This window comes from Chrysochloris asiatica, unplaced genomic scaffold (assembly GCF_000296735.1).
Source record: "Chrysochloris asiatica unplaced genomic scaffold, ChrAsi1.0 scaffold00326, whole genome shotgun sequence".
NCBI classification, from domain to species: Eukaryota; Metazoa; Chordata; class Mammalia; order Afrosoricida; family Chrysochloridae; genus Chrysochloris; species Chrysochloris asiatica.
In genome coordinates, this window is record NW_006408844.1 from 2,107,433 (window position 1) to 2,123,139 (window position 15,707).

Genomic DNA, 15,707 nt, shown 5'->3' on the forward strand with positions numbered 1-15,707 from the left:
CCTCTAAAGAGCATTCTGGCTGTACTTCTTCCAAGATAAATTTGTTCGTTCTGTGGGAATAGTGACTGAAAATTTGTGAACTGCTGACAAGTATCCAGTGGAGTGGAGCAGGGGACATGGCAGTAAAGAGAGGAGACACTAATTGAAGCCAGGTGCTTGAGCCAGGTTTGTAAGAGGTGAGATTCAGAACCAAACATTTTGTTCAGGGCTTTAACTGCCGAGTGTCAGAAAGTGCTGGATTTGAGTAATCAGAAAAGGGTGGCCTGGTAATAGGGCAGATATGGAGCAAGCCGCAGTGATAAGAACTTACGATTTTTCCTCCTCCGAACTTCAGCCCCGCCCCCAGAGTAGGCGGGATTCAAATGTATCTTCTATGAAGTGTGTCTCTCCCAGGTTGGGGACCCAGAGGCCTTGAGACTGGGCTGGGTGTGGCACCTGACAGGTTTGCACTTCGGGAGGCCACAGCAGTACTCAGAGAGGAAGCTGGAACCAGGCAGAGGGCCCGGCATGGTAGAGTTCGCACCCTTGACCGTGCCGTGGGAGCGCAGGCTTCAGACGTTCGTCGTCTTGCTATGGGTCTTCTCCTTCCTGGCCTTGGGTAAGACGGGCCCCTGGGAACTGCTGACCAGCCACTACAGAAGCACAAAGCTCATTGAAGGAGAAAAGACTTTCCGTCTGAAAGGCACTTTACAGAACCTGTCCAGAGACATCTCTTGGATCTGCCAGGTGTCCTTTAGGGGGTGGAGGAGGGGCTATGTGTTGGAGGGGCAAGCTAGGTAGAAGACAACACCCATTCAAGTTCCCCTTGGTACCTGTATGGACATCCTGTCTCAGGTCACAGGGAACGATGGAGGTGAGACAGTTCTGAGCTCCTGGGAAGGAGAGGTGTTCAGAAAGGGTGGATTTTCCTCTTTCCTCATAGTGAGGATAAAACTGAGGGAGAAAAGGTGGGGCTGAACAGAAAAGTAAGAGGGCATCCGGCAAACCTGGAGTCAGAGCCTGGCTGGGCAACTCAGCAGCCGTGTGGCCTTTGACTGCCTGCCTGCTCAGGCCTCTACTTTGTCATCTGTAGAATGGCAACAACAATCCGAACTTACAGGGCAGTTGTGGGGTTGAAATGATGAAATGCACTTAGGTTTTCTCAGCCCTTACCTGGCTGGTCCCTTGGCTGAGACCATACAGAGGGTATGGGTATGCCCCTTTGCACCCCTCCCTCACCGAGGCTCCCCCCAAACCCTCCCTGCGGTAAACACATTGATGGTATGAGGACCATTCTATTGGAGGGGATGTTTGGGGCGAGGGGCTAGGACTGTGGATTGGAAAGGAAGAGTAACTGGGAGTGTGTGGGATTTTCTGTTTTATATGCTGGCACCTGACTGGGTGGGAACCCGGGGACTGCTCTTCTGCTTGTACACAGATACAACCATCCTGACTGTGAAAATATTGACGTGCTCGATCAGGCTGCTCACTAGCCATTTTCCTGATCTCCCTTCCCTCTCCAGTGTGCCCCTAAAACCTCCACACAATTATGTACCTAAAGGATTAACCCCAGGTTAAGCAGGCCTCCAAGACCCTGCTCCAGCTTGGTTAGCATTCCTTCTGATTGCCCTGTGTCTCCATCCTAAAGGTTTTTCATGTTTTTAATATCCTGGCTTATTTCCATTACACAGATAAGCAGAGAAATTGTGTCTTTAATACCTAGCTAGGGTTGCAAAAGGAAAAGGAGGCAGAGAGATGACTGAGGGGCTGAGGGTGCTGGGAGGAGAGATGGACAACTGTGGCAGGAGAGAGCATAGGAAGGTCCGACCCTAGAGCAGGCAGCAATATTGGCTGGTTCCTGCCCATCTCAGGACAAAGGGCACTGGGGAGGAAGCCCTGAGTGGCATAAATGGTTAAGCGTTTGGCAACTAGATGAAAGGTTGATAATTTGAATCCACCCAACATGCCTCAGAAGATAATCTGCTACTGAAAGTTCACAGCCTTGAAAACCTTACAGAGCACAGTTCTACTCTGACATACATGAGGTTGTCATGAGTCAAAATCCACTTGACAGCAACTTACAGCAATGAGGCACTGGGGAGTATGAGCAGGTGATCTGTGTGCTGACCCTAACATTGCTCTCCCAGCTGACCTGCAGTTCCTTGGAGGGACCGTTGACTATTCATGGACTGGTTATCATTTTGCTTGTCTTAAATATTTGATGTTAAAATTCTTAAGAGAGTTTATGAGGGTGAAAGAAAGACTTGGCAAAAGATATTGGTGATGCACAACATGATTGAAGCAATTGATTGATGAGAATTGATCTCACGGAATTGTACACATGAAAAATGTTGAACTGCAAACGCTGTAGTATCTATTTTTATACTTAAAAATTTTTATGTGGGAGTAAAATGCATGGTTGGCAAGAAAAAGAACATCTGCAAATATATGATTGTACATGCAGAGAGAATGGAAGAATGCTCATTGATCTGGAGGAAGGAGATTGGATGCCATGGGACAAGGATGGGAAGGAGAGCAGCTTAATCTTTTTTGTGTTTATATTAAAATACATAAAAATAAATAAGAAAGAAACCAGGTAGGTCTCTCTCCCCTCAGGTAAAATCAAAGGTCTGTGCAGATTCCTCACTTTAAAGGAGCCAGCTCTAGAGAATAAAGCAAACTGTTAGCGGTGGTTACTTGGAGGCCAACATTTTGTTCTTCTGCAGTTAGAAAAACGAACAAACAAAATGTTAGACAAAAATACTGAACATTTGTATTTGACCAGAGAAGATCTCCCCTATGTCTACCCCCTTACACCCTAAGATCCCCTTTAACTCAGTTTAGCAGACAAAACCCAGACCATCGGACTATACAGTAATTTAGGAAGGGAGACACTTTTTTGTATTCCCATTCAATTCTTACAACCCTGAGAGGGAAAAGCTTAAAATACCACTTTGCAGAGGCCCAGCGAAGGTATGTAAATTGACTAAAGTCACACCGCAAGTAAGATAGGAGTTGGGATTCAATTCTACTCTTTTGGCTGTATTATGCTCCCAACATTCATTTATTCATTCAGCAAGTAACTATCAACTCTATCTCTTCTAAGGAGATGCAGTCAAGAACACGTTCTTGTGTAAGAGTGTGTGAGTTGTAGAGGAGGGGAAACAGGAAACAAATAACGAGTTTGGAAGGTACTCGTTCTGGACCTTGGGCCCTTGGTAACTGGTCCTATTGGACTTCTCCAGTCACTTCTCTGCCCTTCTCCATAATGCACCCAGAAATTCCTGAATGAGGAGTCTTGGTGTGGCGCTTGATGATAAGCACTCAACCACAAGGTTGGTTGGATCAAAAGGTCGGTGGTTCAAACTCACCGTCAGATCTTCAGAAACCCTACACAGGGTTGCTATAAGTCAAAATCGACTTGATGGCACTTAACAACGCTTGAGTGAACCAACTGTACATAGTTCCTAACTCCACCAAAAGTCTCCTTCTCCAGGAAGCCAGCCAAGGTTGGCAGTCTCAATCCATTCTATTGATGGCTTCTGTTTCCCTCCCCAGCCCAGATCTCCATTGCCATCTTCATAGGCCTCCTATTCACAAGATTCTGGCTCCTCACTGTCTTGTATGCAACCTGGTGGTACCTGGACTGGGACACACCACAACAGGGTGGCAGGAGTTTCCAGATCTTGAGGCACTGTGTTCTGTGGAAGTACATGAAGGACTATTTCCCCGTTTCGGTGAGTACTGGACTTACGGGCAAGAGGAGCTGGCTGGGATGGGGTGGGAGCCACAGTGCCCATATCTCTTGTGTAGAATACTGGGCTAGGAGGCAGGAGCTGGGCTTCCTTCACTATGTGACTTGGGGAAGAGGTTCAAATCCTCTCTGGTCTTGGTTTCTCCATCTTTACAGATGACATGTGGAGTTAATATGGGAACTGACAAAATTCAGGATCTGAAGGAGCTCTGTGAGGTATATAGAGTGTGGTGTACAAATTACCCACTGACCCAGTTTTAGGGAGCGTAGGAAATAAACTCAAAGGTCCTAAGAGGCCATCTAGCCCTACTCTTGCCTTCATGGGATGAGGAAACTGACAGTCAGATGGACAAGGGTGTAGCCAAAGTGACAAAGCAAGGTGTTCAACCCGCTTTTAAAGTCTATGTTTTGACAATGAATAAAGGTAGAGGGGAGGGAGCCTGAACTGGCTCTCAGGTTCTGTTCTGCCCCTAACTCTGGTATGCTGTGTATTCTTCGACAAAGCCTTATCCCATTTTGAGCCTCAGTTTCCCCCTCTACCCAGTAAGCACACTGGTTCCTCCCACTCTGAGTGCCTTTAAATCTCCGACTCTCTGGTTCAGGACAATTTATGGCCATTGGTGAACACTTGACCTTGGACTAAATGCCAGTCTCTGGCTTTGAATGAGGAGACCCTTCAACTCCTTTTCTGAATCCCAGATAGACAAAGGAGTTTTGGTGTGGCTCTGAAGGATAACCACAGGTCGGCAGTTTAAGCCCACCAGCCGCTCCTTAGAAACCCTATGTGTTGGAACCTACTCTACGGCACTTAACAGCAACAAGACAGACTAAACTCTTGGATCCCAGTCGCTGGACTGGAGCGATTAATTGGCCAAATGGGATAGGATAGGATAGGAAAGGCGGTGGGCACACAGAGAGGTGACTGGCAGGATCAGTTGCCTCTTCTCAGGAAGGAGAGAAGTCTAGAGCTAGACAGACTGGATTCTAACACCAGGTCTGCCACATACAGGATTATATGAGTAATAAGATTTACCTTTGTTGTGTTTAACTCCTATGCTTCTACCAGTGTCTTCCTTTGCCTTGGTCATGTGTGACCTTGGGTGAGTTACCCAGTCTTTCTCAGAGCCTCAGGTCTCACATGTGTAAAATAAGGATGATACTACATACCTTACAGGATTGTGTGGATCCAATGAGCCAAAGTAGGCAAAGTTCCTGGTAGATTCTCAGTGAATAAGTAAGCATTACGGGTAGTCCCCAGCTTATGCTGGGGTTCCATTCCAAGGACTCAGTGATAAATCTGTTCTGATGTAAGTTGAATACCTCAATTATATTTATCTTTCATTATTATTGCCTTTTATTCTCAGGATCTTACTAAATTCGATCTTTATTTGCCATTGGGGATTGGAAGCATTATATAGACTTACAGATACATTTTAACACATGGATGGTGGTGGTGCTTATGTGCCATTCTGATTTATAGTGACCTTGCATAGGGCTTCTGAGGCTGTAAATCTTCACGGGAGGAGAAAGCTTCATCTTTCTCCTGTGGAGCAGCTGGTAGATTAGAACTGCTGACCTTGCAGTTCGCAGTCCAGCCTGTAATCCACTACACATACTACCCAGACTCCTTTTTTAAAATACATACATAGATTTAAAAATACACAAATCATAAAAATGTATTCTGATCATGAAATTAACAACTGATGCTTCTGATGATATGAAATACTGAATAAAATTACATTATAAGTCTGGTCTACAGTGTAGTTGGCATCAGTGTCATAACAATGGAATCAGAGTCAAAATGGCTGTGGGGTGTACATGCATTCAAACAATCTATGTTGTTAGAATGGAGTCCTGGTGTGGTGCTGTGGGTTAATGCGCCAGACTGCAAAGCCATTTGAACTGCAAGGTCAGCGGTTCAAGCTTACCAGCTGTTCCTTGGAAACCCTATACAGGGTCGCTATGGGTTGGAATCGACTCAACAGCACTTAACAACAACAATGTTGTTAGAGTTGAACATTTCCCAACTATCTGCCCATTTGCCCATTATGACTCCCAACACTGGCTTTATTATACATCAGGACATTACCTGAGATATTGCAGTGGTTTGTTGTTGTTTTTGAAGCCTTTTATTGTGATTTGAGTGAAAGTTTACAAAGCAGTTAGGTTTTCCATTTAACAATTCATATACATTTTGATTCATGACATTGATTGCAATCTCCACAAAGTAACATCGCTCTTCCCACATCCCCTCAGTGTTTATCATTGCCATCCATCCATCTTTCCCAGCCCTTCTTGTCTTCTGAACTTTGCCCTTGAGCATATGCTGCCCTTTTGCTATCATGGTTGGTTGTTCTAAGGAGTGCTTTCTTCCCTGGTGTTATTGATCACTTTATAGGCCTGCCTATTGTTTGGCTGAAAATTGAGTTAAAGGGGTGAGTTCAGTTCCAGGTTTGAAGGGTGTCCAAGGGCCATAGTAAGGAGCTCTGGTAGGGTAGGGGTTATGAATCGGGCTGCGAACCGCAAGGGCAGCAGTTCGAAACTACCAGCTGTTCTGTGGGAGAAAGATGGGGCTTTCTGCTCCCGTAAAGATTTACAGCCTCGGAAACCCTGTACAGGGTCGCTGTGAGTCAGAACCGACTCCACAGCACACAACAACAACAAGAACAAGGGCCATAGTGTTGGATATTTTACCAGTCTCGCTTATCAGACCAGTAAGCCTGGTCTTTTTTATGATTTTTAGTTTTGTTCCACATTTTTCTCCCACTCTGTCCAAGACCTCATATTGTGGTCCCTTTCGGTGCCTTGTTTATCACTGAGATTCCCAGATGGAAAGCAGAGTAGTTAATCCAATCAGTTATTTACCAGTTATTTATTGAGAACCTGGTGAATGCTGAACTCTATGCCTGGGGACTGGAGGGCAGAGATTGGAGTGAACAAGGCAGCCTAGTGCAGTGGGGGGATTCCTGGGTGTAAACAGTTACGGCACTGGCCTACTAATCAAAAGATTGGAGGTTTGAGTCCATCCAGAGGTACCTTGGAAGAAAGACCTATTGATCTACCTCCAAAATATCAGCCACTGAAAATGCACAGTTCTACTGCACTGTGGGTTAATGTGCCGGACTGCAAAATTGGTAGTCCAAGCTCACCAGTCACTCCTCAGAAACCCTGTACAGGGTGGTTATGGGTCAGAACTGACTCGACGGTGCTTAACAACAACACTCTGACACACCTGGGCCACCCTGTGTCCTGGCTTGACAGTAGGGGTAGTTGGGCACCATTGAATTCTTCTGGTCTCAGAGTTGTGGATGATGTTCAATGCTCCATTAATCCTTTGGACTAATTGGTTGCCATGTATCTTTGATTTTCTTCACTTTTGTTTGCTCTGAAGGAAGAAAGATCAATAGTTGAACTTTAAGACACCAGGTGATACCAAGTTAGATGTAGAACACTGACATAATATAGTCTTTGTGGACCATGTTATGCCAATTAACCTTGATGTTCCCCAAGACTATGATCCTCAGCCCCCAGGCCTATTGACTCAATCCCTCAAGGTATTTGGGTATGGCTAAGACATTTTGGTGTGACACTTGGGGTTTTAATGCACCAGACTGCAAAGTTGTTGGACTGCAAAGTCAGCAGTTCAAGTTCACCAGCTGTTCCTCGGAAACTCTATACAGAGTTGCTATGGGTTGGAATCAACTTGATGGCACTTAACAACAAGACATTTTCATAACATTGCCCCCTGTCCTACTGTTCTACTAAATCACAGATATGTTTGCAGCACATATAAATACATATGCAGAAATATCCCTTGTCAAACATATTTATTTGTGGGTGTAAATTCATTCACCTTCCTATTCCTGTTCAGCTGGTGTGTCTATCCATGGATCCATCATTGGGAGATCATTGTTATTAGTGCTTTACAGGATTATGTACAAAGGTAATAAGATTTACCTTTGTTGTGTTTAACTCTTATGCTTCTACCAGTGTCTTCCTCTGCCTTGGTCATTTTGTGCTCATCTCCCCCTTATTGTATATTGCACAAGGGTAAGTCAAAAATTATCCGCACTGTGGCTGTAGAATTTATTTTAATAAACTTTGAGAAAAGACAAGCACATCAGTTTTCAACACAATCTTCTTGCTTTTCAAGACGCTTAGTCAATCTGTCAACAAGCTTTCCTATTGTCTTATGAAAAAGTGTTTTAGACTGAGCTTCGAGCCACAAATGCACCACTGCCTTCCCTTCATCAGAGGTGAATCTTCATCTTTGAGGGCTGCTTTCAGGGATCAAACAGGTGAAAGTCTGATGGAGCAAGATCAGGACTATAGGGAGGATGCTATAACACCTCAAAACGAAGTTTTTGCAGAGTGTCAATAGTGTGGGCAGTGATGTTCCGAGGTGCATTGTTATGCAAGATCACACTGTCCTTGACTAGCAGTCCTCTACATTTAATCTGAAGCTTAGGCTCCAGTTCTTCAGTGAGCATCTCACTGTACCGAGCACTGTTGATTGTTGAGTTGGGCCTTTTTCCTGATAGTGTTCCAGTACTGACCCTTGAGAATCCCAGAAAACCAAACATCAATTTTCCAGCTGACAGTTGACTTTTGAATGTTGTCTTGGTCAGCTAATGAGAATGTTTCCATTCCCTACTCTGCCATGTACTCTCAGACTCATAGTGATGAATCTATGTCTCATCACCAGTAATGATTTCTTAAAAGAAACTTTTACTTTCCTTCCAAATTTTGTTTGCAGATGTCTAAACACTTCTCTTTATGCTCTTACATGAGTTGTTTTGGTACCCAGCTCTCACAAACGTTTTGAAACCCGAGTCTGTGGTGAATTATTTCATAGGCAGAACCATGGCTGATTTGCAAATGATTTGCCACATAATCCACTGTCTCTCATCTATTCAACAGAATCAGTTCACATGCACACTCAGTGTTCTCATCAGCCATGGAGTGAATGGGCTTTTTAATATAATAGGAGTGTGGATAATTTTTTGACTCACCCTCATATACTGCCTTTCTCTTTACCCAAATTAGTATGTGTATGGCAGTGTTTTGAGCAGTAAATGCATCAGACATCTGTGAATGACGTCTGAAAATGATAACATCAGCAAATTATGTTACAACATTATAATGGTTATCTTAGTGTAGTGCTGTAGGATAAACACTGATCAGCAGTTCAGACCTACCAACCACTCCTCGGAAACCCTAAGCAGGGTCGCTATGAGTCGGAAGCAACTTTATGGCACTTAACAACAATAATGATAAGATGTAAAAACAAAACAGATGGTTATAAGTACAGTTTGCTATAAGTTGAATATGTCGTAAGTCCAGGACTACCTATACAGTATTATTATATTAAGTCCGTGGGGACTCTGGGGAGGCATGGGTGTGGCTGTGGGCCTCTCAAGGACTCTGATAGCCTGGAGCTTTGCTGCTCCACCCTTCACACCTAGTCACCTTCCCTACCCCATTCAGGAATACCACCTCTTCATTCCTCTCCCAGAGTTGAGTCTCAGTTGGTAAAGCCGGGGCTGCCAATGGAGGAGGGTATGGAGGAGACAGACACAACGAGTTTAAACCACTTGCCTGACTTGGGGAGGTATAACAACACAGTCACTGCTCCTGCCTTACTCACCTGGGGCCCCACAAGTATGAACAATATCTGGGGTGCAGGGGCCCCTAGCACCTGAGTGAGTAGGGCCTCCAGGGCATAGGGCAAGGGTGGGGCAGGGCAGGGCAGAGCAGAGGGCAGAAAGCTAGCTGGCGGAGATTTGCAACAAGGAGATTTGCAACACAATAGTAGTAATAGCAGAGGGCAGAAAGCTAGCTGGTGGCGATTTGCAATAAGGAGATTTGCAATACAATAGTGGTAATAGATGTTGAAAGGCAGGGGAATGGTCAGCGACTGAGATGGCCTGAGTTGAGGCAGTCTTCCCTGCCCAGCACAACTACTTCTCCCTTGGGGCCTCCTCTCTCCTAGTGTCTTTTTTTTTTTAAATATACTAAACATTTAATAATATGCAGATGTCAGTGTATATAAAACAGTTACCCTTGTAAAACAGAAATTCATGAAAATTCAGAGAGGTAGATGGTAAAAGTAGAAATGTGTATAGTATGGTACATGTGTTTAGGGATAAGTTTTGTACAGGCTTCAACTTTAACTCTCCTTAGAATATTCACTGGTTTAGGAAACCTTTGAAAGATTCATTTTACTACAAAAATGAACAGACTTTCTGAGGTCTAAAGGAATTTGTACTTGAAGATACTTCAATCAGCAAGGGGTCATGTTGAGCATTCTGCAGACAGAATTGTTTCAAATCTGCAGCTGCCTGGGAACCTTCATGCAGTTGAGCCCAGCCTCCAGTAGGAGCTGCTGAACTACTTTTTTCATAGCAGCGATGGACAGGAGTCAGACATGGAGAGCAAGAAAGTTGGGTGATTCTTAGTCCTGGATCGGTAGCTCAGCGGGTGAGTTGGCCAGGCTAGACAGCATGGCAGCGTGTGGTGGGGGCCACTTCTAAGGTGGGGCCAGCAAACATAAGCAGGACTTGCTGGCTCATGAAAGGAGCCACAGACAGAGTATGGGTATGTTCTGTCTAAGGATGACAGGTATGGAACATGCCCTGGGAGCCACTTGAAGGGGACACCAATGAGCAGTTTCTGTCACCATCTGTGATAGATCTTCCAGTAATTCAAAACGAATTGCCATTAGACCTCTTTTGTGTAGATGTGCCCATGGCCACAGGTGTGTCCACATTCTCACTCCTAAATGGATGACGTTCAAGATTCTGAACCTCTCTCTTCCCTTCCTCATATCTCTCTGATTTCCTGTTCTATGCCTGGAAGGTCAGAGTTTCCATGGGGAGGTTGATGTTGTTGTTAGGGGCCATATAGTCAGTTCTGACTCATAGCAACCCTCTGCACAACAGAACAAAATACTGCCTAGTCATGTGCCATCCTCACAAACATTGCTGCTGCCACTGTGCTAATCCTTCTCGTTGGGTGGTCTCCCTTTTTTTCACTGTCTCTCCACTTTAGCAAACATGATGCCCTTCTCCAGGTCCCTCCTGATAATATATCTGAAGTATAAGAGACAAAGTCTTGCCATCTTGGATTCCAAGGAACATTCTGTATTTCTTCCAACATGCGTTTGTTTGTTCTTCTAGCAGTCCATGGTACTTTTAATATTCCTCTGAAACACCGTAACACAAATGAATCAATTCATCTACCATTTTCTGTATTCATGGCTTGGAGCAGGGGCACCTTAGTCCTCAAACTGACGTCTTTGTTCTTGAGCACTTTAAAGAGGTCTTGTGTAACAGATTTCCCTAATACAATATGCCCTTTGATTTCTTGACTGCTGCTTCCATGAATGTTAGTGGATCCAAGCAAAATGAAGTCTTTGACAATTTCAACCTTTTCTCCATTTATCATGATGTTATTTATTGATCCATTGGTGGGGGTTTTTGTTTTCTTTACTTAAAGGTGCAACTCATACTGAAGGCTGTAGTTTTTGATTTTCATCAGTAATTATTTTAAGTCCTCTTTGCTTTTAGCAAACAAGGCTGTGTCATCTGCATATTGCAGGTTGTTAATCAACTTCTCCAATCCTGATGCCATGTTCTTCATATAATCCACCATCTCAGATTATTTGCTCAGCATACAAATCAAGTAAGTATGGTGAGAGAATACAACCCTGGTACACACATTTTCTGATTTAAACCATCCAGTGCCCCCTTGTTCTGTTCAAATGACTGCCTCTTAGTCTACGTATGGGTTTCTTATGAGTACAATTAAGTTTTTTGGAACACCCATTCTTTGCAGTGTGATCCATAGCTAGTCACAGTTGAAAGCCTTTGTATAGTCAATAAAGCACAGGTAAACATATTTCTGGTATTCTCTGTTATCAGCCAAGATCCATCTGATGTCAGCAGTGATATCCCTTGACATCAGATGATGTCAAGACATCCTTTGACATCTTCTTCTGAATATGGTTTGAACTTTTGGCAGTTCCCTGTCAATGTACTATCATAGCCATTTAAAAATTATCTTTAGCAAAATTTTATTTGCATGTGATATTAATGATATTGTCTGATGATTTCCACATTCCACTGGGTCACCTCTCTTTGGAATGGGCACAATCAGTTGGCAAGGTAAATTTCTTGGCGTGGATGAGTAAGTACCTCCAGTGCTGAATCAGTGTGTGCAAAGATTTCCATTTGTTTTCCATCAGTTCCCAGAGTCTTGTTCTTTGCTAATGCCTTCGGTGTACCTTGGACTTCTTCCTTCAGTACCATTGGTTCTAGATCAATGCCATCTCTTGAAATGGTTGAACACCAACCATTTCTTTTTGGTACAGTGACTATGTATTCCTTCCAACTTCTTTTGATGCTTTCTGTGTCATTCAATATTTCACTCATAGAATCCTTCAATATTTCAAGCCAAGGCTTTAATTTTTCTTCAGTATTTCAGCTTGAGAAATGCTAAGCATGTTCTTCCTTTTTGTTTTCTAACTCCAGGTCTTTGCACATTTCAGTATAATACTTGATTTGACTTTGTCTTCTAGAGTTGCCCTTTGAAATTTTCCGTTAAACTCTTTTACTTCCTCATTTCTTCCATTTGCTTTAGCATCTCTATACTGGAGACCAAGTTTCAAAGACTCTTCCAATATCCACTTTTTCTTTCTTTCTTGTCTTCTTAATGATCTTTTGCTCTCTTCCTGTATGGTGTTCTTGATGTCATCCCACAACTCTTCTGGTCTTTGGTCATTAGAGTCTAATGCATCACATCTGTTCTTGAGATATCTCTAAATTCAGGTGGGATATGTTCAAGGTCATATTCTGGCTCTTGTAGACTTGTTTTCATTTTCTTCAGCTTTAGCCTGAACTTGCATATGAGCAATGGATGGTCTGTTCCACGGTCTGCCCCTGGTCTGGTATTGGCTAATGATATGGAGCTTTTCCACTGTCTCTTTCTACAGCTGCAGTCAATTTGATTTCTGTGTAGTCCATGTGTATAATCATCTTTTATGTTGTTTAAAGAAGGTATTTGCAATGAATAAGTAAGTCATTTGTCTTACAAAATTCTATCTTGTGATCTCCAGCATTGTTTCCATATTTTCCAACCACTGATCCTTCCTTTTTGTTTTGTTTTTTTGTTTTGTTTCCAACTTAAGTGTTCCAATCCACAGTAATTATCAATACCTTTTTATTGCATGTTTAATCCTTTTCAGACTGAACAAGTTGGTTGTTGTTGTTGTTAAGTGTTGTCAGGTAGAGGCTGAAGACATAGCGACCCTGTGTAGGGTTTCCAAGGAGCCACTGGTGAGCTTGAACCGCTGACCTTGTGATTCAAACGACTTTACAGTCTGGTGCATTAACCCACAGCGCCACACCAGGACTCCTTGTAGGTGTATGGATATTATCCTATCACAGATAGCATTATACTTCAAAATAGATCTTGAAATGTTCTTTTTGATGATGAAAGTAACATTATTCCTCTTCAATTTGTCATTCCTGGCATAGTAAATCATATGATTGTCAGATTAAAAATGGTTTATACCAGTCCATTTCAGCTCACTAATACCTAGGATGTCAATGTTTATGCATTCCTTTTCATTTTTGACAACTTCCAATTTTCCTAGATTTATATTTCGTACATTCTGTGTTCTGATTATTAATGGATGTTACAGCTGTTTCTCTTCATTTTGAGTTGCGCCCCATCAACAAAGGAAGGTCCTGAGGGTTTTACTTCATTCACATCATCACGGTCAGCTCTGCTTTGAGGAGGCAGCTCTTCCTCAGTCGCATTTTGAGTGCCTGAGGGGCTCATCTTCTGGCACTATAACTATATTCTGGTGCTCTTCATAATGTTTCAATATTCAATATCCTGGTGCTATCAAGCAGTGTTTTTCACTGCTATTTGTAAGGCTTTCAGTGACTAAATATTACAAAGTAGTCTGGCTTTCCTTCTGCTTAGTCTGTCTTTGTCTGGAAGCTCAGCTGAAACCTGAACCCTGCTGGTATATAAAATACTGGTGGCATACCTGTCAGCATCACAACAACACACAAGCCGCCACAGTATGACAAACTAACCGATGAGTGATGGTCCAGGCACAGAGGTGGTTTATAACAGATCTCAAGTGAAGACCCAAAGAAAATCTAGCAGGACTTTTTGGGTTCTGACTCTAGAATCACATCCCATTGTGAGTCAAATTCTGAATTTACCTGGGAGAGGAGAGGGGGCCTACAAAAGGAACACCACAGCAAAGGCCTGGGAGCTTGCCAAATTATGGTTTTTAAGCGAGAGTCTGACCTGCAAGGAGTGCTTGTGGCATGTGGGTTAGACATTGGCCTGCTAACCACAAGGACAGATGTTGCAGTCCACCAGGTGCTCCACAGGAGAAAGATGAGGCTTTCTGCTTCCTTAAAGATTTATAGCTCAGAAACCCTACACAGGGTAGCTATGAGTCAGAACTGACTCAACAGTCAGTTTGACATTCTATGTGACTAAATCAGAAGGCACCCCTAAGCTGGAGAGGTTGTTACGGGACAAGGTAATGGAGGCCACTAAAGGTCATTCCACAGAACTAGCAGTTCTCACCTGAAAGTTCTTGAAGGCAATCTCCTGGCCAATCCAAGGACTGCCAAATGAGAGTATTTGGGCCTCTTTGCACCTGGAGTTGCTGTCAGTTTCAGGTTTGGCAGAAATTATGCTGAAGTGATGCTGTGCCTATCCTATTACAGTGGGGCACTGGACTGGGTTTGCAGAAATTCCATGTGGACAGTTTTATAGGCCCTTGCATTACCACTGTCAGACGACAGGCAGCATTACTAAGTGGCCAGCAGAGGGCGAGATGCCATTAACTTTGACTTTGTCCTAAATTGGGAGCCTGCAGCAGTTGGGCCTGGCCCTTCCACACACCTTTACAACACAAGCCCTGCATGAATCTTGGAGTGAGCAGGAAATGGGATGTCATAGTTCTGTTACAAGCCACCAAGCACCCCACCCCACCCCGCCCCCAGCCTCAGGCATTTATGAACATTCCCCATGGGCAACTGTTATTACCAGTGTATGTCCATATACAAGTAAATACATTTCTCCTTTCTTTGGTGTGGTGCTGTAGGATAAGCACTGCACTGCTAAACACATGTCATCAGCAAATAGTTGTTGTTGATTGCCATTGATTCTGTTCTGACCTTGCAGTTCAATTTGACCTTATGGTAGAGTGCTTATCCTACAGCACCACATCAGGACTCTTATCTGTATATAGAGAGAGTTTTAGTTCTTCTTTGCCAATTTAGATGTCTTTCATTTCCCTTTCTTGTCTTACAGCTCTGACCAAGATTTCCAGCACAATATTGAATGGGAGTGGTGGTAAAGGGCATCCTTGTCTGGTTCCTCTTTCAAGGAAAATGGCTTCAGTTTCTCTCCATTGAGAGTGATGTTGGCTGCTGTTTTTGAATATATGTTCTTATTATTTTGAGACATTTCCCATTTATTCCTATTTTGTTGAGTGTTTTTCATCAGTAGTGGGTGCTGGATTTTGTCAAATACCTTTCAGCATCAATTGACATAGTCATCTGATTTGTTTTTCCTTTTTTTTATTTATGTGGTGGATTATGTTTATTATTTTTCTTATATTGAATCATTCTTGCATACCTGGAATGAACCCCAGTTGATCATCATACATACTTGATCATCATAGTTTTGATATGTTGCTGAATTTTATTGGTTAAGATTTTGCTGAGAATTTTTGCTTCTATGTTTATAAGGGATGTTGTTGTTGTTAGGTGCCGTCAAGTTGATACTGACTCATAGCAACCTTATGTGCAGCAGAACACAACACTGCCTGATCCTGGTCCAACCTCACTATTGTTGCCATGCTGAGTCCATTGATGCTGCACCTTGGCCAGTCCATCTCGTTGGGGCTCTTCCTCTTTTTCTCTGACCCTCCACCTTA

At 43.3% G+C, this 15,707-nt stretch overlaps 1 protein-coding gene across 1 annotated transcript in view; it reads left to right on the forward strand.

The window, feature by feature from the left end:
• The first annotated feature begins 507 nt into the window (after window positions 1-507).
• MOGAT2 (monoacylglycerol O-acyltransferase 2) overlaps window positions 508-15,707 on the forward strand; it is a 33,853-nt gene continuing 18,653 nt past the window's right edge. The window contains exons 1-2 of the mRNA XM_006875425.1: window positions 508-598; window positions 3,538-3,716. Of these exons, the coding sequence (XP_006875487.1) occupies window positions 508-598; window positions 3,538-3,716 (270 nt within the window). The remainder of the gene's footprint in view (window positions 599-3,537; window positions 3,717-15,707) is intronic.